General features: G+C 46.3%; 1 protein-coding gene across 19 annotated transcripts in view; it reads right to left on the bottom strand.

Annotated features, from left to right (window-relative positions):
• FBRSL1 (fibrosin like 1) overlaps window positions 1-25,608 on the bottom strand; it is a 1,099,284-nt gene that overhangs the window by 43,263 nt on the left and 1,030,413 nt on the right. For 12 of the 19 annotated variants that reach the window (XM_060249796.1, XM_060249808.1, XM_060249801.1 and 9 more), the window contains 3 exons: window positions 11,185-11,581; window positions 9,787-10,040; window positions 705-931 (listed from right to left, as the gene is read on the bottom strand). In XM_060249796.1, coding sequence (XP_060105779.1) covers window positions 705-931; window positions 9,787-10,040; window positions 11,185-11,581 — 878 coding nt within the window. Of the gene's footprint in view, window positions 1-704; window positions 932-1,040; window positions 1,202-9,786; window positions 10,041-11,184; window positions 11,582-25,608 lie in introns of all 19 variants that reach the window. The other 7 variants (XM_060249815.1, XM_060249812.1, XM_060249800.1 and 4 more) reach the window with 3 other exon arrangements.

A 25,608-nucleotide genomic window follows, 5' to 3' on the forward strand; every position in this document is an offset into this window, starting at 1 on the left:
TGCACAAACAACGTGAACCTACCCGCAAGCCTGAAGAAGGTCCCTCACTCGTGTTGTATGCAAAATTTAAACTTTAGACCATGGTCAGTGATAAAAAAACAGATAAACATCTATCGGTTCTTGGACTGCCCAGTCAAATATTTAAATTCACAAAAACCATGACTGGGTGGGGGCATTGCACTGAACGGTAATGGACCAGAAATATTTAAAACAAAACAGAACAGGCAAAATATTACGGCAATGCTGGAGACAAGTGAGAAACAACATGGACACAGGTTACATTCTGCACCAGAAACTTCTATTGCTTTGGCCACTTTTTGTGAATATATTTTCTGTGAGAAAAGGCAGTCAACAACAACGTTATTAGTCAGAAACATGCTATGTCAGCTGTTCAAAGCATATAAGAGGAAGAAAACAAAGGACCATTTTACATTTATATGATACAGTTTTTTCCCTTGGAAACAGACCTTGAGAGAATTAACATTGAGATGGGGCTCAGGGAGAAGGAACTTAGGAAAGCTCACACTGTATTTTAAAAAAATAACTCTAAAAAGGTGCCGTTGGATTTGTTTGCACTTTAAATAACCGTCCTTTTAGAACGGGGTGCTTATCTAACATGGGGAAGAAGAACAATTCTGAGCGCCTGTCTTGGAGCAGGTTGGAGCTGGCAGGCTTTCCGCCCCCGGCGGTCTACTTATCCTCACATTTTGGGCAGGGGTACGCACCAGGGGCGGTGCGGTGGGCGGCATCTGGGGCAAACCGGGTGGAAAAGGAGTGAATGTGTGCTGGTGGGTGTGTTGGTGCTGGTGGGTATGCTGATGCTGGTGGAACTCCGCCCTCAGCAGTGGCACCGGGCCAAGAGCAGCACCGGCCCTGTCCCAACTCTGAACCAAAAACCGATTGTTCAGCTCTTGCCTGAGCAGCTCGTGATCTAGAAGAGGGAGAGAGAAGAGGGAGAGGGGAGGGGAAAAAGACACAAGGGCACGACGACCCGTGAGTTTCACAAAGACGTAGAAGAAAAAAAGAGTCAAGATATTCACCTGGCATTCCCTGTTTCTGCAGGTCATGCTGTGGTGGTTTTCTACGTGAGGACTCATTGGTGGAGGTAAGAGAGATGCCTGTGACAAAGTACCAATCAGAATCCCCGAATGAGGCTGGCAATACATGATTGGTTGGTTGAATGATATCAACAGGCTGGTATCTAAAGACAAGAGAGAACACCATGAGTCATCACAGCAGAAAACATACTGGGGCGTTATCAAACAAGATGTCCCTCCCAGCTCCCTCCTCCCAGCCCAAGAACAGTGACGACAGGATCTTTTTATTGTTAAAAAGGATACTTCGGGATTAACAAAACCCAACCACTTTTTCACTGTTCTTTATTTCCAACCCACCAACATTGCATGATGTACACTTTAGAGGCATTTCTTTTGCACTCAGCATATAAGGGGGGAAATACACTGTTGTTTGGGAAGCAGCTGAACCACCTATTTTTAAAAAAGCAAATGGAAACACACATTATCAATACAAACATGACTACTTTTAAAAATGAACCTTTCAGTCTTCCAGCCTGGGGGTAATTTTGCTTTAATGTTAATCATAACTGTGAAGTCAACAACTGGTGGGAACGCACGAGGAATAACACAATTAAGCAATTCCTAATCATTTCATGCCCGCTTTGTCAGGTGCATGGGCTCTACATCCACAGCAGACATATTTATACTTTTAAAGCAGCTCCTAGAGCTTGCCATCCTCTAGGTCGGACCTGGTGCTCTCCTGAAGTTACAACTGATCTCCAGGCTACAGAGATCAGTTTCCCTGGAGGAAATGGCAGCCTTAGAAGGTGGACTCTACGGCAACACCCCTTGAACTCCCTTCCATCCCCAAACTCTATCCTCCCCTGGCTGCACCACCAAATCTCTAGACATTCCTCAGTCTGCCACTGGTAGCCCTATCCTAGCATCACAGATCATGAACACTGACAGCGCTGAAAGCCAATTGACTTGATTTCTGTACTGTTCATACATCCTGCTTCCTGTACAGAAAACCCAGGGGTGGAATTCTAGCAAGAGCTCCTTTGCATATTAGGCCACACACCCCTGATGTAGCCAGTCCTCCAAGAGCTTACAAGGCTCTTTTTCGTAAGCTCTTGGAGGATACATCAGTGGTGTCTGGCCTAATATGCAAAGGAGCTCCTGCTAGAATTCCATCCCTGAGAAAACCACACCCTGTTTCCTCCCACCCCATAGTACTGCATTTAACAAAGTCAGCATGATCGTTTACAAAAATGGCTTTCAGTGGTTTCTTTCTTATTTCCTACCAACCTTTTTACATTCTATTTTTCCCCATATAACAGAAACAACTGCCATGGGCAAAACTCCCTCTAAGCTGTGGAGTCTTATGAGCAAAAATTCTACTCCGTGAGCTACTGGCATTAAAGTTGTGAGCTACCGCGTACATTCGTTTGGTCTGGGACCATCTTTCCTGAGCTAAAACAAAAGTGTGTAAGCTGGAGGCTAAAGAACTGAGAGTTAGCTCACACTAACTCAGCTTAGAGGCAACACTGGCCATGGGGTTCAATTTCTTCTAAGATCGGGATCAATTGTCCTGTTTTAAGAAGGATGGAGTCTCTCTGGAAAGTGGGCAGTGGGGGTTTGATTTGGGAAATGATTCTCATAAGCGCTTTTAGAAGTTAGGAGGAAGACCCTCTGTTCCTTAACTCTTGCCGCTATTTCACTTTTCATGTTTTTTTCTGTTAAAACAAGCTAAGAGGGCTGTTATTTTAAAACAACCCTATTCCTGAGAACGTAGTCATAGCATAGCACTGTGCAATCCCATACTTTAATTCTGGTCAATAGCTATTGACAGATTCTTCTTGCCTCTGTGTGTGTGTGTGTGTGTGTATATATATATATTTCTGAAAATAGAACCTGACAAAACGAATAATCCTTCATGGTTCAGGGAGCTTGCAGTTCTTCTTACTTCATAAAACAATTAAGACGGTTTGCAGGATTACATTTATATGGGTGGGGAGGGCAGGGCAGGGCAGGGCAGGAATAGAAAACTCTCCTGTGTGGAAAGCAATGGGTGGATGAGGGTTAACAGGCTACTATCTGAAATGCGGTATATCTGGCAGCTAGAATACACTTGTGGTTTGCATTAAATATCTAATCCATGGGAGCTTTTTCCTAAGCTCCCAGAAGCAGCTGCTGTTGCCCAAAAAGGAACACCCTCTCCAAGATTATTTAGCACACTAATAACAAACAGAAATAATTGTAGGCTATGATGGAGTTTTGAGGGGAAAGACTCTTCAGCAAAAAGACTCTTGGCTAGCATCCCCGCCCCCCCTTAGGGCCAGCGGTAAAATAGATATTTATTTGTCATTGCAATTCAGATGTGGCGGCTTTAAGATGTCAGCAGATACATTTGTTTAGAAGCAGGCAATGCTTCAATTGCATACAGAGCAGAGGGAAGTCCAGTTTTTAGTGGGAGGAAGGGAGGGAGGAAGGGAGGGAAGACATGAATGTCAGATGTTTGAAGGAAGAGAGGGAGGGAGGAAAGGAAGACATGAATGTCAGATGTAGGGAGGGAGGGAGGAAGGAAGGAAGGAAGGAAGGAAGGAAGGAAGGAAGGAAGGAAGGAAGGAAGGAAGGAAGGAAGGAAGGAAGGAAGGGAGGGAGGGAGGGAGGGAGGGAGGGAGGGAGGGAGGGAGGCTGGCTAGTGGAACTGAACCCTCCCTGTGCCCACTGCTTACTTCTCCCTTAGCTTCCTCTGCTCCCCCCCCCTTTACTTCTGGTATTGGAATTGATCAGACACACAGCAGGGAGAGAGGGGCATAGGCAACGAGAGAGCTTAGCACCTCCGATCACACAAAGACTTTTGCTCTATTTATTTACAATATTTTTATATCGCCTTTAGGTAAAAAACACACACCCTAAAGGCAGAAACATTTCTAAAAATTAGACCTACCCTCCTGCCCCATGTTTTATATTTGTTTGGGGCTAATCAGGTCTACCGATGTCATTTTGTAGTTTGGTCTCAATCATTGCCATCATCGTTATTATTTATCCACAGCAGCACAGAACAAAATAAATGGGAGGGCCCTCCGGCCCGAATGAAGGAACTGGATACTTCTGTTAGTATCGAGATAATCCATTTGGTGCTTTCCCTTTGGGAGGCAGCGGGGAGAAGGGGAAGAGTAATGCATTAAAAAAGGGAGTTTGGCAGCTGCGAGTTATTCAGTATCTGGTTTCTTTAAAAGACTTGAAGTCAGCCCGGGTGGATCTGCAGCTGACTCCAGGCTTCACGATGACATCCCCGCTTCATCTTTATTGGGGGAAGAGAACAAAAAGGCAAGTGTCTGGGGGGGGGCACAAAAGGAGCAGTAGCAAAGCACTTAAAAGAGATTCTAACAAGAATGCAGGATGGCAGCCAAGAGGGGACGGCTTTTATCTCGCTTGACATGTGTTTGCTGCCCTGCAAGGGGAGCAGGGGTGGGGAGGATGCTCTGGCGCATAAGCAGATGCTTACATGCGTGCACGGTGGGGGGCAGTGCATGCTGGGGGAATGCCTCATTTATTTGCTACAAAAGGGAATGACCCACATGCTCAGTGGCAATCCTCACATGCGCACTGTTAGCCGCCCTGAGCCCGTTAGGGAAGAGTGGGATATAAATATAATAAATTAAAAAAAAGCAGCTTCCAGTTCACAGAAGAAAGCTGCCGCAGCTTCTGAATAAAACCTCCACAGAGCTATGGCATGAAGATGAAGATATTGGATTTATATCCCGCCCTCCACTCCGAATCTCAGAATGGTTCACAATCTCCTTTATTTTCCTCCCCCACAACAGACACCCTGTGAGGTGGGTGGGGCTGAGATGACTCTCACAGCAGCTGCCCTTTCAAGGACAACCTCTGCCAGAGCTATGGCTGACCCAAGGCCATTACAGCAGGTGCAAGTGAAGGAGTGGGGAATAAAACCCGGTTCTCCCAGATAAGAGTCCGCACTCTTAACCACTACACCAAACTGGCATGTAACCATTGTGTGGAAGGGAGGTGTTGAACAGATTGAAGGAATAGGACATTTACGGTGCAATCCTATGCAGAGTTACTCCAGTCTACAGCCATTGGTTTCAACTGGCTTAGACTGGAATACTCTGTATAAGATTGAACTCTCAGTATATACCAATGGTGGCCAAACTTTGGCTCTTTCACACATATTGTGAGGTTCTTGAAGCCCCTACTGCCCCACTGGCCGACTGGAAAAAAGCATTTATCTCTTTAAATCACTTCTCCAAGCCAAGCTAGCTGACAGCTTGGAGAATGCATTTAAAGTTAAAGTTGCTTTCTTTCCACCTCTCCCTCCCTTTCCCATCTATTTTCCTTCCTTCCTTCTCTCAAACATCTGCTGTTCAAATCTTGCAACTCTCAGACATCTAACATATATTCTCTGTGGCTCTTACATTAAGGAAGTTTGGTCACCCCTGGTACATACACTGATTTTTTAAAAAGAGTTCAAAGTGCCTCACATGTATATAACTTTGCTTTAATCCTTACTGCAACCTTCTAAGGTCGCTTGTTATCTTCATAGCATTGATGGAGGGATGGGAAGACTGTCAAGAAGAGTGTTATGTAAGTTCATTGTAGAGTTAAGGTTTGAACAGATTTCTTTCATTTGGTACATATTACTGAATCATACCATTGGAACATCAATGTTCCTGTTGTCTTCTTTGACTGGCAGTGAGCCTCTCCGGGCATCAGGTGGAGAGCCTTCCCATCACCTGCTGAAGATCTGACCTGGGATCTTCTATACATTAAGGAGTTGTTCTGCTTCTTAGCCACAGCCCACCCCATGCATCGCACAGGGAGCAGGGGTTCTGTGGTTGGATCTGAGGGCCTCAGTTTTGGGGGAGGGCAGTGTACCCTCGGCCAGCAGCCTGGTATAAATAGTAGGAGGCTGGCTTAGCAGTGCCTTCTGGTTGACACACATCAACTTCCACAGCTTGTGGCTCAAGCCTCTGATCTAGAAATCACACTCTGAAGATCCACCATTTGGTATAGCCACATATGGCTCCAATCTGGCCCAGGAGACATGATATTATCATCTCCAGTACACACGCGAAGGGGAGGGGGAAATCACATGCTTGAATGTGTTCCTGTTTCAATGAATCTTCTTGGCATGAGCACAGCCAGCACAATAGAGAGATATTATCTCTCACATAAACATTTATATTTGAATAAGTTCTCAGTGTCCTACTGATCTTGGAGGTGTTTGTTTTCCAAAGGAACATGCTGAAGATCAGGCATATTTGTGCCTAAAATGTAAAACTTGAGCGATGGCCACATGAAAACAAACTAGGTTTGCCAGTTCCAGGTTGGGAAATATCTGGAGATTTTGGGGGGTGGAGCCTAAGGAGGGTGGGGTTTGGAGAGGAGAGAGACTGCAATGGGGTATAATCAGGGGTGGAATTCTAGCAGGAGCTTGTTTGCATATTAAGCCACACACCCCTGATGTAACCAATCCTCCGAGAGCTTACAAGGCTCTTTTTTGTAAACTCTTGGAGGATTGGATACATCAGGGGTGTGTGGCCTAATATGTAAAGGAGCTCCTGCTAGAATCTCACCCCTGGGTATAATGGAACATAGTGCACCTTCCAAAGCAGCCATTTTCTGCAGGTGAACTGAACCCTATCACCTGGAGATGTTGTAATTCCAGGAGATCTCCAGCCACTACCTGGATGTTAGCAAGCCTAGAACAAGCCCACAGGGGCTACACCCCCAAATATACCCTAGATCTGCACTGTACTCTTCATTAAAATGATTATCTTCCTGCCTGGTCTATAAGATGGTTTATTGGCCAGACTCAAAGGAAGTAGTCATGAACGGACACAGTCATGTTGCGCTACTATTCCCTCAGTAACAAAGCTGGCCAACAAAAGCTGGCTGAGGGAACATATGTGGTTAAACTTTGGACAGCAGCCTTCACACAAGTGACATAACACTCGTGTTGCTAGTCACAGTGATGGTGACAATCACTGTGAGGAGCAAACAAAGATGACAATCCATGGTGCCAATATAACTGGTTCAGCATAAGGGGTAGTGTCTGAAACATATGGCTATGGGGAAGACATTATGTAGACAGCATAAGTTGCCTGCGTAACTAAACACAATTTTTGTACTGCGATCCCAGGAGAGACAGGCTTAGACAGCTGTTGTTTCCTCCGTTATTGCCCTGAGGCCAACTATACTATTTTTCAAAAGCTCCACCCCCAAACTCAATATATGCGTGTCTGTGGGACTTGCCTTATGCATAGAAAACAATGGAACGAACAAGTCAGTCTCTGGAAACTTGAGACAATGGTATGTTTCCTCAAGGCCAGACATCATTTGACAGCAGCCCTTTTCTTGAGCTGAGGACTACAGAAATTCAGCCTGACACAATTTTTAAAGTCCTCCTTTGGCCACTATCTCTCTCCTTCCTACACTCTTCTTTAGGGAAGGATCTTTTTTTTAAAAAGGGAGAGGGAGATGAAAATAGCAAAACGGAAAGCAACTGCTGCTTTCAACAGTTTGAAATCTTTTCCTTTTGCACTTGTTAGGGAGGCTTTGGTAGGAAACAGAAGGGGGGAGAACGGTTGGTGTAAATGTATGTCCACTTTAGTCCCCGCTGAGTTAGTTACAGAGTCAAATGCCAGATCAAAAGGGGGCCCATGGGCAAAACCACAGAAGGTTCCAGCTGCTGCAGGAACAGCTGTAGGCTAATGGGAAAGCCATTAAACGAGTCAACACCCCTTTGGGCCCACTGACTTCTGATGGATTTAGATGGGTGTAATTCCACTGTTGGAGGCAGGATGTGCAGAAAACTCAAATGTTTGTTGTAAAATACATTGAACTGACCCTTGAGGCAGAAAGGTGTCCAGCAATTAAAAAAAACCTCTGAAAAGTTCATAAAAGCTAAGCATGATCGGTAGGCATGAGAGAGAACACAAGGATGCTATTGAAAATGGTATTTCTTTTGACATATTTTCTTTTGTTCCTCTGCACCGAGCAGCATCACTTAATGAAGGCCATGAATGAGAGTCCAGTAGCGCCTGAAAGACTAACAAAATCTCTGGAAGGGGGTAGCCTGCCATGAATTTTGGTAGTCTTTAACAGGGCTTTTTGGGTAGCAGGAACTCCTTTGCATTTTAGGCCACACCCTTCTTATGTAGCCAATCCTCCTGAAGCTTACAGGGCTCTAGTACAGGCCTACTGGAAGCTCTTGGAGGACTGGCTATATCAGGGGTCTGTGGTCTAATATGTAAAAGAGTTCCTGCTACAAAAAAAGCTGTGATCTTTCAGAGGCCATTGGACTCTTGATCTTTATTAATGCTGCAGACAGACTAACTGTATTTTACAATGCTCCCTGTAAATTGTGGAATCTTGTGAGCAAAAAAATCTACTTTGTGAGCATTAAATTTGTGAGCTACTGCATAAATTAGTTTGCACTGGGGCCATTTTTTCCTGACCCAAGACAAAAGTGCGTGAGCTGGAGGCTAAAAAACTGTGAGCTCACTCACACTAATTCAGCTTAGAGGCTACTTGTCTTGATTCATCCCCAACGCCACGATGCAGTCATGTAGCATATTTCCCCACCAATGCCAGCAGTGGGAGCCAACTATATGGAGCAAGGACAGGGAAATGCTCAACATGATCGCATGATGTTACAGGATAAGTGATATGGGATAGGTGATGCTATGTGAGAAAGCTCAACATGGGGGTACCATTTTCATTCCCAGCTCTGCATCCCATAGAACAGTTAGTTCTGCCCAAAGGAGATCAAGACTGAAAAGGCAAAGGATTTCTATTTATTGTACTGACTTTGCCTCTTAGACTTTCCCCACTCTTGGGGATTTCTCTCTTCTCATCCTATTCCATTTTCTGTCCTATATTCTTGAGTTATTTCTAGTACAACTATCGTATGTGCCACATTCTTTAGAACAGGAATAGAACTTGCAAGTTCGTCATTTCAGTAATTCCCTCTTGGCTATTTCTGATATCTGGAGGATTAAGAACTCTGTAACTTCAGCTCAAATTCATGGCCTTTTCCAGTTAGCAAGTGGGGGAGGGGGAGAGGGGTACTGGACACACACACACACAAAGAGTAACACATTATATCACTTGCATTGCAGGTCTTGTTCAGCGTGTCTCACCATTTACAATTATATTCTTGTCCAGGAGAACTTTAGAAACCAAGAGACCTCTGTCAAAAATGAGTAGGAATAGAGCTCTGAGTCTTTATATTCCAGTCAGGAGGTAAGAGGGGTGCTGAAAAGAATGCCTGTAAAGGATGCAAAGGGATATAAAGACCTAGATCTCTGTACTGATTCATACCTGACGAAGGAAGCATCGACTCTTGAAAACTTACGCCCCCAAAATCTTGTTGGTTTCTAAGGTACTCTAAGACTCAAATCTTGCTCTTCTGCGGCAGGCCAACATGGTTGCTCTCTGCAGGGGTGGAATTCTAGCAGGAGCTCCTTTACATATCAGGCCATACCCCCTGGTGTAGCCAATCCTCCAAGAACTTACAAGGCTCTTTTTTGTAAGCTCTTGGAGGATTGACTACATCAGAGAGGTGTGGCCTAATATGCAAAGGAGCTCCTGCTAGAATTCCACCCCTGGCCCTCTGAAATTATATCCTTGATGCTCTCGAAGATCACCAGGGCAGCTAGTTTGCCTTTGCCTCTTCTCATGTACATAGTTTGACAGTTCTCAGAAGAAAAAGCCAGAGAGGGGTGATGGGACCTACCTGCAGGGTGACCTGGGATCACAAGGCTGTTGGTAGGTAACGCTGGAGGAGGTGGCAGCGTAGGAGGGGTGGCAAACATGGCCGGATGGTGCTGGTGTTGGGACTGCGATCTGAGAGGGAAATGCGAGGCAGCGAGGTTAGAGATAGAGAGGGGCAAAGCCGGACCGGAGGAGTGATGGGGAGGGATTTGGGGGGAGAGGGGAAGATGCTTTGGGAGGCTAATGCTTGTGGCACTGCTGGCGCTGCTGCTTCTGCTGTGAAAATAAAAAAAAAAGATGGGAGGGGAGAGAGGAGGGAAAAGTGTCATTAGAAAGTGGACAAATCTGTAGCAGCATTCTGGTAAATAACCATATTGTTAAAACATGATGTATTTAGATATTTATACTCCACTGGCCTCCCATAATGGATACAACACTGTTCTCTCCTTCGGCATTTTATCCCTATAACCATGAGAGTGAGTGATTAGCCCAAGAGCCACCCAGAAAGCTTGCATGATAGTGTGTGGATCTGAACCTGGTTCGTAGACTAACCACTGGACCATACTGGTTCTCCAAACTCTTTCAACTCATCTGCTTAAGCAGTCCAGTGCAGGTCCCTTAAGCTGTTCTAGATTAAGTTTCTGTTTCCTGGACAACAATTGATTTGTTAATTAACACGTGCTCCCTCAACGTAACAGATGCTCTTCAACTAATCTTGAGATCCACCCTGTCCACTCAGCATGTCCTGTTATAACCTTGATTTATGACTCTCTGGTCATCTGTCTTCTAAAACAATCTTGCCTTTTCCCTCTATAACCTCACATTTGCACAAAAATATGAATGCACAACCATGGAACATGTGATGAGGGCAGGACCTGCTACCCACACTGTGTTCATTGAGAGGGACAGAATTACATAGAACTGAGGTAATTCTCCAAACTATGTACAGCTTGCTTCTCTAACATCTTAGGCTGAAACCTCAGTTTTGTTGGTAGAAAAGCCACAACAGATTCAAACCACAATATCCACTATGGCAGGGATACTCAATTTTTTTGCGTGTGCTGGGACCTTTGGAATTCTGACACTGTGCGGTAGGCACAGCCATAAAACAGCTGCCACAAAATGGTTGCTGCCAAAGGTAGAGCCAGCCACAAAATGGCTGCCACAGTTTACCTTCCATCACACAGTGAAGAACCTTATGCTGAGGTGGCAGCTGCTGCTGAAGCAACATCCTACACAGCCAATAAAATCTCCAATGGCCAGTCAAGAGCTCTGCTGGGCAAAAGCCCCAACTGGTCCCACCTACTTTTCAAAAATGCTTGGCAGCTCCAGGAACAGTATAAATGGTTGCCATGGCGCCCCTGGCACTGCATTGGGGACCACTGAATGATGGGATTACAGGGGCATTGAATAAATGTACCTGATGTTATTGAGTCCGTTGTGGGCCACCTGGTGATGCACTTGGTAATTAAGAGGAGGGGGGATGTGGCTTGGAGGTTGCGTTCGAAGCTCAGGCAGCAGCTGTGGGTGAGACTGAGGCCGAGGCTGAGGTTGTGACTGAGGCCGAGGCTGGGGCTGAGGGGTGAGCCTCGGGGGTGCTGGTGGTGTGATCAATGGCTCTTTCTTCAACAGCGGGCTCGCCCGGGCGCTCGACGTGGGCGCGGAGGAGGTTGAAGTCACTACAGCAGCGGGTGGCTGGGGGCTGTGGATCGGTAGCACAAAGGGCACGTCAGTGCTCAGTTCCTGGCTGCGCTCCAGCCCGGAAACCTTTGGGATGCTTGCTGTTTTCACTTCGGCCTTGTCATTCGAAGCTGGACCTTCAAAAACAAGAAATAAAGACGCACATTGATGCAGCAAAACATCCCAATTTGCTATGCAAGCAAGCAGGTGGAAGGGATTTAAGGTTATATACCGGGACCGCACCTATTTGTTTGTCGATAGCTCTCCCCACATCAAAGGTACTGAGATGATACTGGAATCACATGGCTATTTCTTCTTCCCTTTAATAAAGTCATTTTCCTGCCCATCACAGCATTCCCCCATCATTTCTTAAGCTAAGTTATTCAATAAGAGCCTGGATCCAATCTTCCTCAATTTCGTTGACAGGCCTTCTCCAAGTTATAGGCCTCGTGGTTAAATTCAGGACTGTGCATTTCCCTGCCACCATGTTTGATTTTTTTTTTTAATCACTAAAATTGAAATTCTGAAGCAGATTCCACCTGGGGATACCTTCCTGGGTCTGCCACCAAATGCCAACTGAAGAATTCAGAGACAATTAGAAGAGCTATGCTGGATCAGACCAAACGCCCATCTAGTTCAGTATTCTGTTCACACAGTGGCCAACCAGGAAGCCCACAAACAGGAAGACAATAACTAGACAGGATCCATTGAATGTGGATAGCTCTTAAGTGCTCATAAGATACATGTTCTTCGCAAAAGGTATTATTCTCTTTCATTTCTGTGAAGTCTCTTGCTCTTTAAGGCACCTAACATTACACAGTGAGTTGGTTTTCATATTGCTTGCATTTACCCTGCGATTTTACGTCAACACATAACATTAATTTTACTAATACTGTGAATGACATTAGAGATGCTTGTTGGTCCTCCGAGTGTTTTCTTTTTAAAAAGAATCAATTCATCTATCAACACTTCCATAGCATGATAACCAAATAACTAGCTGGTGCATAAATACATTCTTGTAGCAAAAAAAGTATTGGCAAAATTAAGCAAAGGGTAAAATGAGCCAGTATGGACCTCACCGAGCGACTCCTCGGTTTGACTCCTGCCTCATTCAAGGACTTCTTGATTCCCTGGATCTAAGATTATCCCCTGTCGCCTCCAGCTCATCCCTGAACTTCCTTGGGGCCTTCGACACCCTCAGTCCCGATGGTCCCCCATCTGTAAACTAAGAACTGAAATGACCCACCTGTTATTTTTGAGATGAGAGCAATAAGAAAAAGAGCTAGGTGAACTCTACATCCATTGAGTGCTCTAGAAATTATTCATTACGAACTCACTGGTGCATGTTTGGCTCGCCTTAGGATGCTGCCGCCAGGGACTTGTAGTCCTGTAGTGTGAGAGCAGCAATGGAGCCTTAATAACTGCTAATGCTTTGGAAACCTCAGGAACATGGCAGCAGCTGTAATGAAAGCTCCCCTGAAAACACCAGTATCAGTGTCTCTTGGGAAGTACTGCGATAGCCCATTCTAGCTTTAACTTTCCTCTATATTTTCCCAAAAGTGCAATGCTGCATCCGGTATTTGCAGAGATCAGAGTGCAGAACAGTTCCCCTACCCCCCACCCCAGGGCCATATTATAAATTCCTTTCTTCCCGCTCGAGGGTCTCTGATTGTAGTCCAGAGGCACATCATGTAATAATTGTGCTGGGTCCGATCATCACTTGGATGGGGCACCCGCTACATATACCACCTTGACTTCCATGACAGACAGAAAATGCAGTAAGTAAATATGGTGCTTCTGTGGGGGACACTGAATGTGGCTCTTCTGAATACAGGAACATAAGAGAAGCCATGTTGGGTCAGGCCAATGGCCCATCCAGTTCAATGCTTTGTGTCACACAGTGGCCAAAACACCAGGTGCCATCAGGAGGTCCACCAGTGGGGCCAGACCTCCAGAAGCCCTCCCACTGCTGCCCCCCCAACACCAAGAATATAGAGCATCACCACCCCAGATGAAGAGTTCCATCAATACCTTGTGGCTAATAGCCACTCTGGGTGTGCAACTACTCAATGGGGCCTTTGTAACTGTAGCCAAGGCCCCTGTCGGGAGACGATGCCCTGCCCTGACTCTACATCATCTTTGCTACCCGAGTTGTGGATGGCCACGGGCTCGCCTCACCAGTGTGAGGAAGGCCAGGAGAGGTCAGCAGCCAGGACCTGGGCAGACTGCTCTGACACAGCCGAGAACAAGGCTGGGAGTCAGGCAGCAGTAGGGACAGGAGTGCTCAGAAGGCAAGGCAAAGCCCAGACTTGGGGAAGGCCAGGAAGAGAGAGGATAAGAGGCAACCTTGAGCAGCCAGGGAAGGATAAAGAGCAGGGAGGCAGGACTGCAGGGGGAAGAAGCAGGAAAGGCTTCGCTTTCCTTTTTATATCCTCCCAGGTGGAGCAGGTGAAGGGGAACTGGATATAGCCCAGTGGGGCCAGGGAATCCTATAAAAGGGAAGGCACCATACCTAGCCAGGGAAGAAGCAACAGATTGAGTTCAGATGAGAAGGAGTCAGAGTTTGGGGAAGGGAGAGGACCTGGATGCTGGAATGTCCTCTCCCTTCCCAATTCTGAAGCCAGTAGGCCAGATACCCTCTTTCGTGGCAGATTGGTGGAAGGCCAAGAGCCCATCTTGAGGGCCAAAAGAAACTCACAGCCCTGCAACTAATGACATAGCTACACCCACAACAAGGGTTTCCTTCTGCTGAGAGCAGAACGTTCCATGAGTGTTCCGATAAGGCCTGTGCATATGGCAAAAGCCACCCAACCTGACACGAATGTTCCCATTGCGAAAGTTCGTACCGGGAAGCAGAGATGCAAAGCGAACGAACTGCATGTATACGTTTATCAGACTCCCAGCGTCGCTTACATTAAGGAAGCCGTGGCCTATCCAAAAGAAATGGAACCCACACGCTCCTGACACCTAACCAGACTTAGATGCTGTTATTGATTCCATCGCCTCCAGGCATTGCAAGTTTGCTGGTAGCGGCCCCAAGGCAAAAGTCTGCCGCATTGCCTTGTCGCCCCACAGCAATATAGGCCATATGCCTCTGCCGCTATCCTTTGGACAGTTTTCTTCTGGGAAGGGGAGGGCTGGTAATCAAGAGATCACACTGATTTATTTACTTTAAAAAGTAGTAATCAAAACGACTTCTAAAATCATTAAAGTTCCCATAATAATAATAATAATAATAATAATAATAATAATAATAATAATAATAATAAGTATTTCGAATTTATACAGCAGCTCTACTGTGTCTGGTGAAGGGACCCTTTGACTATCGAAAGCTTACACCCTGAAACATTTGGTGATCTCTTGAGGTGCTACTGCACTCCACTGGAAGCTAAAACTGCTACCCTCAAACTATCAGATATTGAGCTGTTGACTAATAATTCTTACTGTTTCTGTGGCCCAAACAACTGGCTGTTGTGAGACCTTTATTATGAGCTGGTAGACACAAGGTCCCGCAGTAAGAACTGAAATGCAGGGAGCATCCTGCACAATTATTTTCGCCGCTGAGCATAAACCGTGGTTTGTAGCTGGATCGCTGGCGACTGTTCACCTTTATCACTTCTGTAAAGCATCTCAAAGGAGCCTTTTGGTGGTGGACAGGGCCATCAAGTTCCAGCTGACCTGGTGAGGTTTTCAAGGCAAGATGTTTAGAAGTGGTTTGCCATTGCCTGCCTCTACATCATGAACCTTGGAGGTCTCCCATCTAAATATTAGCCAGGGCCGTCTGTGGCTAGTGTCCAAGATCGGATGAAATCAGGCTAGCTTGGCCTATCAGATCAGGAAGGAGCCCTTAAGTCCCATACAAATCTTTGCTTGTCATTTCCTTCATGCACCGGTTATTCTAACATCCCACCTATGCCTCCAACATACCTTAACTTAAATATTTCATTTTCTTTTTTAAATGGCCATATTTGATTGTGTAATGAACCACTCTTGGCTCAGGAGTTATAACATTTATAAGCTCTTTCACAGAGGCGCGGACTAGAGAACAGATGATTATGACAAGGGAGAAAGCAAAGAGAGAGATGGGTGAGGTGGAAGGAAGAGGAGTGATCACAGGTGGCAGATACTGGCCTACTCCCAAACACGTACATCAGATGAAGCAAGGATGGATCTGCAGGTGCATATACCACATGACGGCAATAGTGATGCCTTTCTTATATGATGCATCTGCCCCCTGACTTCATGTCGGTGCCCCCAACCTTCCCCCCTCCCCCCGCCATCACTGCAGGGGTGAAAGCTGAGTCTGGGAGCCACCCCTTCTCGCCCCCACAATTTAAATTGAAGATGATATTGGATTTATATTTCACCCCTCACTCTGGAGCTCAAGAGTCCCATCAGACTGGCCTACAATCTCCTTTACTTTCCTCCCCCGCAACAGATACCCTGTGAGGTAGGTGGGGCTGAGAGAGCTCTTCCAGAAGCTGCCCTTTCAAGGACAGCTGTGAGAGAGCTATGGCTGACCCAAGGCCATTCCAGCAGCTGCAAGCTGAGGAGTGGGAAAACAAGCCTAGTTCTCCCGGATAAGAGTCCGTGCACTTAACCACTGCACCAAACTGGCTCTCATGCATGGGAGGAGTACCCAGTAGCAGCTGCTGCCCCTCCCATGGCATTTACAAAGGGCCTGCTGATCAGTCAGGCACCCTGCATCATGGCAGCCAGGGGAGGGAAGATGCTAAATGCCCCCCAACCTTTTTACATGCCCCCAGCTTTTAAAATCCTGGCTATGGGCCTCGCCAGCTGGAGCCCTGGCCAACCCAGAAGGAGCTCAGCTCCTGTGGGCTCCGGCACACACAAAAAAAGCCCTGGTGCTTAGTTCTCATGGCCTTTTCTTACATGCCCAGGAAAATGCTGATTGACACTTGGGGGTCAGTCAGCAGTTTTTCTCCAGGTCAGTTTGGCAAAGGATCCTGGAGGTTTTTGCCATCTTCTGGGGATGGAGCAGGGCTCCCTGGGGATGGATGTGTGTATGTGCATGTGTGTGTGTGTGTGGAGAAGTATTTGTGAATGTCCTGCATCATGCAGGGGGTTGGACTAGATGGCCCTGGAGATCCCTTCCAACTCTATGATTCTAAGTGCCTACACATGCCGCTCTGGATTATGATTTCCTTGAGACCAAAATGGCAACCAGTTTTGCCAATTACTTTTTTCATGAACACGAGGTGTTACAGAAAACAATACAGATGTTTAAGAAACACACACCGAATCACCTGTTGTTTCACCATCTCTTACTTTCTGATTCTAACTACAAACCATGCCTGACTATATCAGATTTCCTCCGGGGTTTCAAAAACGAAATGGAAGGACTGCCTCCCCCGGCAGGTGCTTGCGCAAAACTCTACATTATTGACCTCCACCCTGCTATAAACAAGCATGAGATTCACCACCTTCCACTGGAACATTCCAATGACAGAAATGTGTTTATTTTTACCAAGTTCTAGAGTAGTTAATTTTCATGCTTCATGATAACAGGCTGAGCCAATTTGCCTAAGACTCAACAGTCAGCTCCAATATTTCAACGTTAATTAAAGCTGAACTCAGCCTCAGCTTGGCTCTTTTCCTTCCTAGGGTTATCTGACATTTACAGTGATTTGTGTTTCAAGCTGTGCTACACCGAAGGCTACGTTGCATTTGCCTTTCTTCCTCCCCGCCCCCGAACCAGGCGCGATTCTGCCTCTTTGCAGCAACTCAATGTTGCTTGTTGTTAATCAAAACTGACTCCTAGAATACTTTCTATTAAGAAATACACTGCTCAAATATCAAGAGCGTGAATGGAGATATAAAGGATAAGCGAATGGAAGGACCAAGCCTTCCTCAACAAAGGGCGCGGGCATTCTCTTTGCAGAAACACTTCTTTGCCCTCGAGGTATCCATCATGAGCCCTTACGTGATCCGGCCTCCTTTTATTGAGACATCCGAACACTCGTAAACTGTTAATGGATCTGTCCTTGCGACATTCCAGCGAAGCAGAGAAGAGCTATAACTCTAGCTTTACAAACGTGAGAACAATGGTGTCCAAGGCCAGTTGATCTACCCAATGAATGTGACATTTCTCCTGGGCGACAGCCTTGAAAAGAGCGTGCTGCTCTCATAATTCATAGGATGTGCTTTCCTCTAATACTTCCCAGATGCAGCTGAAATGGCACCCGAGCTGTTTTCACCCAGCGGCAGAACAGAACGGTAAAAAGCGGTGGAGAGATAACTGAGCTTCCTACGGACCAAACTGAGCTCCGTATAAGGGACAGTTGATTTCCTCAAGAACATTCAAAATCTGTGGGAGCTGAGCAGGCACTTTGGGGTCAGTCAGCAATTCCCTGGAGACCCCAGAGAATGCAAGCCTCCGATGCTGGTCTGCAGAGCCTTTTTTGTAGCAAGAACTCATTTGCATACCAGGCCACACACCTCAGATGTAGCCAATCCTGTACAGGGCTCTTAGTACAGGACCTATTGCAAGCTCCGGGAGGATTGGCTACATCAGGGATTTGTGGCCTAATATGCAAAGGAGTTCCTGCTACAAAAAAAAAAAAAGCCCTGCTGGTCTGTGGAACAAAGCAAGCAGATCTGGCATTGTAAATTACCTGGATGGCACTCGGCTCTCTTTGGAGCAGGAATGGGGCACAGTGGGACACATATATTGATGTCCTGACCTGGATAGTCCAGGCTAACCTGATCTTGTCAGATCTTGTGAGCTAAGCAGGGTTGGCCTTGGCTAGTATTTGGATAGGAGACCGCCAAGGAATACCAGGGTCACGATGAGAAGGCAGGCAGAGGCAAACCACCCCCTGAATTTATCTTGCCTTGAAAACCTCACTAGGGGTCGCCATAAGTCAGATGTGATTTGACAGCACACAATGCGCACGCACCCCCCTCCCTCCACACACATATAAATTCCTTCAGATACTAGCACCTTCCCTGAGCTACCCTCCTTGCATTTAGCAACAACAGCCCAGAGTTGGTTTTAGATTAAATTATGGACACCATCTGGAGATTATAAAATTGGGATTGACGGATTTGTTGGTTTTAAGGTTTTAATGTCGTGTTTTAATAAGGTTATGTTGATGTTTTCAACCTGTTGTAAATTGTCCAAAGCCCTGTGCAGTCAGCGATTGAGAGATTCAGAAATTTAGAATATAAACAAGCAAGAATTCAAGTCTTGGCCCAAAAGTGCATGAATAAATGTGAGCTTGAATGAGCCCAAATCTCCACTGTGGTTTCTCAAGGAAGACCCCATCACCCTTCTGGGAAGTGCTGTAAAGGCAAGTTTCTGGGCTCAACCTGGCCAAGCCAAAAGCGTGCATTTAATTTTTTTTAAGTGCACAAAAAACTACGACTCCAACTTCAAGTACACAAAAAGGATTATGCTATTACTTTCGGCAGATTTACAAGGACATTCAGTAACTCTGATTTAAGCTTCCACGGACTTTGGATGGACGGCTGTTTGCCAGCCCGTGATGCTGACTTCTCAGCAGAAAGCAAATTCTTCAAGAGCTTAGCTGACTCTAAAGGAAAACTGCTGAGTGCTGCTGATGAGAAAACCAGCCTCGCTATTTAAAATCTGCTCTAAACTTTAAACAGTTCCTCCCTCCGAGCAGTTGCATCTTGCAGCACGTAGAAGAGAGGAATGCCTCCAAACGTACAGCACACACTGTGGCTGGCTTAAATACAAGGGGGGGGGAGGGGAAACAGAGTTGCTCACACAAATGAAACCTGTTTTGTTAGAGGAATTTGCATCCAAGCTGATTAAGTGTTGCTCAAGTGCGAGGGATTAAAATCCACAAAGGCTGCTTTGAGGACTTCAATAAGCAGTCGCTGGGTTATGCAAACAGTACTCAGGGCAAAATCGTTTTCAGACTGGCTGCCCTGTCTCTCGCTCGCTGGGTTGTTGCTCATCAGGGCATATAAAAGACATAATGGGAAAGAACCTAATAAGCCTGCCTGCCCTTTTCCTTGAGAAAAGAAAAGGTGCGGCTATCACATCTACTACCTTTCCCTCTGTAAAAAAGGTAAAAGTAGTCCCCTGTGCAAGCACCGGGGTGACATCACATCACAAAGTTTTCACAGCAGACTTTTTACGGGGTGGTTTGCCATTGCTTTCCCCAATCATCTACCTGTAGCGCAGTGCAAAAAACGTTCATGCACATAAAATACACGTAGGGCATATGACCAAGGACTTGCTACCTGCATTACCCTAATATGTGTGTGTTAGGTGCCATCAAGTCACTTCTGATTGATAGCAACCTTGTGAATTAATAACCTCCAAAACATCCCATCATTAACTACATTGCTCAGGTCTTGCAAACTGAGGGCCATGGCTTCCTTGATTTAATCTTTCTCAGCCCAGCCACTGGACCATCTAAACTCACAAGCTATGGCTTGGGTACAGTCCAGCTCTGCTACCTGAGATCCTTTAATGAGCCTAAACTGGCTCACAGAACTGTAGCTCTTCCACCCAAAGCGTGTGCTCCCTTCCCTTCCCCCATGGCCAGGGCTGGCCCTGCTACTAGGCAACCTAGGTGATTGCCTAGGGTGCTGGCCTTTGGGGAGAACTGAACTGGGTGCCCCCATTAGACTTGGTGACGTTATCAGTGCAGGGGAGGGATGCCAGATGTTAGCCTTGCCTAGGGAGCCAGACAGTCTAGGGCCGGCCCTGCCCATAGCATGGTCTTATCTAGAAGCAGAACCTAGGAGAACCTCTCACATGCAAATAGAATCATGGCCCCAAGCCAACAAGTCTAGCTTCAGATCAACAAGGTTGACCTTGAGGTACTACAGACAGTATGGGATTTTGGTACAAGGGGAAAGAATGAGAGAGCATGGGATTTAAATCCCATAGACACAATATGGAAGCATGCACTGTGATTGAATTACTGTGCTTAATGAGTCACATGCATCACCCCACTCGCCTGAGTTTCAGAAGCCACTTCTTTAGAAGTCGACTGATGGTGCGGTGGGAGCTTCAAGACCCACACAATATGTGTGAAAGAGCCATGTGTGGCTCCTAAGCTGCAATTTGCCCGCCCCTGGTCTGGGGGTGTCAAGCTTCCAGGTGGGACCTGAAAATCCCTGGAATTACAGCCCATCTCCAGATACAGAGATCAGTTCCCCTGGAGAAAAGGATGCTTTGGAGAGTGGACTCTGTGACATTGTACTCCACTGAGGTCCCCATCCTCTCACCTCCACATCTGAATCTCCAGGATCTTCCCAACCTGGAGTTGGCAATCCTACTCCCCCCTTCCCCCCCGCCAGTGGCCAGGAGAGATTTGGCAGCCCTACAGGATGGAGGGGGGAAGTTATGTTCAAAACCAAAATTGTTAACGGCATCTGCATGCAGCTTCATTGGATCAGAAACCTGCAAATGGGCCTCCAAAGGAGGAACCTCCACCCCCACTCCATCATATTCTCTTGAAGTCCAATTTTAGTGGCACAGAACAAGAGTTAAAGAGCCTTATGACTGTTAAACGGCAGTAACTGGTCATGTGAACATGCCCTTAAGCGTATTTTTAAAAATTGACACAAATTGCTGACAAGCTGAAGAGTGCCATGTAATTGAGAACAATTAGCACACACAGTTTGGCTTCTGCTCTTCAACCTCCTGCTCAGACTGATGCGGCTATATGGAAGGAAGCACTAATTAATGTCTTGCCCCTTCCAAGAATCAATTAACTTGGGTTTCATACATTTACAGTTAAGAGCAATATATTCTGCACTGCGATACCTTTAACTAATGCAGCTAGCTGTACCTGTAAGGAAAGGAAAGACTTAGAAGAAGAAGACTGCAGATTTATAGAGACTCAGAGCGGCTTACAATCTCCTATGTCTTCTCCCCCCACAACAGACACCCTGTGAGGCGGGTGGGGCTGAGAGGGTTCTCACAGATTCTGCCCTTTCAAGGACAACTCCCATGATAGCTATGGCTGACTCAAGGCCATTCCAGCAACTCCAAGTGGAGGAGTGAGGAATCAAACCTGGTTCTCCCAGATAAGAGTCTGCACACTTAACCACTACGCCGAACTTAACGAACCATCTTTCTCCTCCCTCCCTGAATACTACTGTAGTCATAAGATGCACTGTAAGAAGTGTGCATGCATTGGAAAGCTCAGAATTAAACTTCGTTGGTCTTCAGCGTGCCACTGGACTCATACTTTGTTCTATGGCTTCAGACCAACATGGCTACCCACCTGAATCTACATTGGCTAAAACAGGGGTGTCAAACTCATTTGCTATGAGGGCCGGATCTGACATAAATGAGACCTTGTTGGGCTGGGCCATATTTGTACCTATTTAAGATTAGGTAGCAGAGATATAAACTTTATAAATAATAATAATAAAGCACACAAACACAAAGATTTAAAAAAAACACTTAAATCATGATTAAAACATTAGCACTCATTGGTTTTAAAGGTGCTTTCTTTGTATCTCGCCCATGTGATCCAGGGAACTGGGCAAAGGAAGCTCTGGCTCTTTCCTTCCTTCCCCAGGGACTTGGAGGGGGGAAGACCCTCCGTCAATAGAAGGAAGAAAGGCTTGGCTCAGTTGCTCTGCTGTGCAAGTGCGAGAGCCTGGCAAAGCAAGCTCTCCCTCCCCCCTTCCTCCCCAAGGGAAGAGCCTCAGCCAATGGAGAAAATAGAGGTTTTGCTCTGTAGCTCCTCTGTGATTGAGCAAGCTGTGACACAGAAGGAAGCAAGAGAGAGGGAGAGAGAAACAGACAAGAACCAGTTGCTCGAGGGCCTGATAGGAGACCCCTGGGGGCCTGATTCGACCCCTGGACCACAAGTTTGATGCCCCTGGGCCAAAAAGTTTATAATCAACGTTGGTTTTAGCTAACCGAAGAGAAAGGTCCCAGGTTCAGTCCCTGACATCTTCAGTTAACAAACCACAGGGAGAAGATGCTGGGAAGATTGCTCTCTGCCCCAAACCCTGGAGGATGGCTGCAAGTCACAACAGATAATACTGACCTCGTTGAGTTATGGCAGAAGACTCAAGCACACTAAGGTTGTCAACCTCCAGGTGGTATCTGGAGATTTCCTGGGATTACAATTGATCTCCAGGTGACAAAGATCAGTTCACCTGGAGAAAAGGCTACTTTGGAAAATGGACTCTGTGCCGTTGAAGTCCCTCCCCTCCCAATCCCCACCCTCCTCAGGCTGCACCCCCAAAATCTCCAGTTATTTCCCAACCCAGAATTGGCAACCCTAACACACACACACACAGCACACTTCAATAACAATGGAAGTAAATGTGCCTGTGGTCCCTTGGGAAGGTCTCCTGTAGCTTAGGTTCTATTCTCAGCCAGTCCTCAATATGCAACCTCACATTCTACCGTACAGACCAGAAGATCCATTTAAGTAGCAGCTTCTGTGCACAAAAGGCAACACATTTGGTGCTGCTGGTAAATGGAAGGAGCTTCTTTTTTTTTAAATGTGGAATTTGCTGCAAGAGGATGTACTGATGGGCATTTAAGATCCATCCAAGAAGGGCAACACATCTGAGTCTGCAGCAGATTCTTTCAAACAGAAGCCTGAGCAAACGGCAGTGAAGCAAATGTGGACTTTTCCCACCGAAATATGTTGTATAAGTAAGCTGTATAATGTGTTGTGGTAGTAAGTCTCTCCACTTGGAAAGACAGACTGGGTGTCAAGCAAAAGGAGGCTTCTTGTACTTTGAATATTATATGCCTGAAACCAGTATTCCCTCTAAGCCGAGTCTGTGTGAGCTAGCCCACAGTTTTTTAGCCTTCGACTCACACATTTTTGTCTTAGCTCAGTAAGGATGGCCCCAGAGCAAATTAATTAATGCAGCTCATAACTTTAATGCCGGTAGCTCACAAAGTAGAATTTTTGCTCACTAGGCTCCACAGCTTAAAGGGAGTATCGGCTGAAACTAACATGGGGAACATAAGATCACTGAGTCCTGCTAGATCAGACCACTGGTCCATCTAGTCTAGCATCCTTCTTACACAGTGGCCAACCTGGTCCTGTAGAGCAGGGGTGGCCAACGGTAGCTCTCCAGATGTTTTTTGCCTACAACTCCCATCAGCCCCAGCCATTGGGCATGCTGGCTGGGGCTGATGGGAGTTGTAGGCAAAAAACATCTGGAGAGCTACCGTTAGCCACCCCTGCTCTAGAGGGCCAACAACAGGGCATAGAGGCCGAAGCCATCCCCTTATGTTGCCTCCTGGCTCTGGGATTCAAAAGTTTTCTGCTTCTCAATGGGGAGGTTCCCCTTAGTCACCATTGCTAGTAGCCAACGACAGACCTATCCTCCATGAAGATAGATCCAAGTGGGCAGCCGTGGTGGTCTGAAACAGTAGAACAAAGTAGGAGTCAAGTGCACTTTTAAAACCAACAAAGTTTTATTCAGATGAAGTGTGCTTGGAGCACACGGAAGTTTATGTTCTGAATAAAACTTTGTTGGTCTTAAAGGTGAACTTCACTCCTACTTTGTTCTATCCTCCATGAATCTGTCTAATCCCCCTTTAAAGGGATCTGTGCTTGACACCTGACATGGATGTCCCAGGCTAGCCAGATCTCAACAGATCTCAGCAGCTAAGCAGGGCTGGCCCTGGTTAGCACTTGGATGGGAGACCACCAAGGAATACCAGGGCTGGGATGGAGAGGCAGGCCACGGCAAACTACCTCTGAACATCTCTTGCCTGAAAACGCTATAGGAGAACCATAAGTCAGCTGCAACTTAACCGGGGGAGGTGGGGGGGAGAAGGCTTGAGAACATCACTACATCCCTTTGCAGTGAATCCCACATTTCGAAGAAAGAAATTCCTTCCATTTACCAGCAGCCCCAAGTCCAAACCTAGGCCTCAGCAAATGTTTCCTCGCTTGCACCCTTCCAACAGGGAAGCTCCTTGTGCAACCAGCCTCGGATTCAGCCTCTATCACTTCAGTTCATTTGTACGGAGCTGTCTGTCAAGTCAAATAGTTCTTGCAACAATCTAAAACAGCCTCAGAACAGCTGCCACTGTCAATTATTCTCTCCGACAGCCTTGACTATCAGGAAAAGAACTGGAGCGAGCACTTGCCAGTTTTAATAAACTGTGTTGCCCAAGTCATTTAACCTGCTAGATTGCTGTACGCCAGGGCTGTAACAAGCCTTCAGCTTTGTGAAGAAAGCAACCCTGGCAAGGGGGGAAAAAAGAGGAGGAAAAGAAGCTGGAGGCTTGGTCCTTGGGATCCACTCCCAAGTGCATCTTTTGTTTCTTCTTCTGAAGCACGCGAGTTTCAGTGCAATTTGATTTCAAGACTTTTGCACAGTGGAAACATCTCCGGTTTATCTGTGTTAGTTTATCCTGACCTTCCACTGGAGTGGCACGTTAGTAGGGCTGCCAGCTCTGGGTCGGAAAATTCCTGGGAATTTTCGGGGAGAAGCCTAGTGTGGAGAAGGGAGGGGCCTTGGCAGGGTACAATCTCATGGCAGACATTTCCAAAGCAGACATTTTCTCCAGGAGAAATTATTTCCTGGAGAAACTGGCTGCCGATTGCATACCGGGTTCGTTACAAAGTGCTGGTTATTACCTTTAAAGCCCTATATGGTCGAGAACCTGCCTACCTGAGGGACCGTCTCTCCCCATATGAACCCCAGAGAGCACTGAGGTCAGCGGGGAAAAACCAACTTACTATTCCTGGGCCGAAGGAGGCAAAACTACAGAACACCTGTATACGAGCCTTCTCTATTGCAGCACCGCACCTATGGAACCAGCTCCCGGAAGAAGTGCGGGCCCTGCGGAGCCTCGAACAGTTCTGCAGGGCCTGCAAGATCATCCTTTTTAGGATGGCCTTTGCCTGACTAAACGCTTGATGGATTCGCCTTAAGTGAGATCCGCCATCATGTCTACTGATGGAATAGCACCAGAAATATTTAATGTGTAATTTTAAACGGTAATGTTTTTAAGGTTAAATGCTGTTTTTAATACCTATTGTATAATTTATTGTATTGATATGTTGTTAGCCGCCCTGAGCCTGCCTCGGCGGGGAGGGCGGGATATAAATAAAACATTATTATTATTATTATTATTATTATTATTATTATTATTATTATTAAATGTCTGCTTTGGATGATTGCATGAAGATCATCTGTCATTCCGAGAGACTTGCAG

Source organism: Heteronotia binoei, chromosome 11, assembly GCF_032191835.1.
Source record: "Heteronotia binoei isolate CCM8104 ecotype False Entrance Well chromosome 11, APGP_CSIRO_Hbin_v1, whole genome shotgun sequence".
In the NCBI taxonomy this organism is placed as follows: Eukaryota; Metazoa; Chordata; class Lepidosauria; order Squamata; family Gekkonidae; genus Heteronotia; species Heteronotia binoei.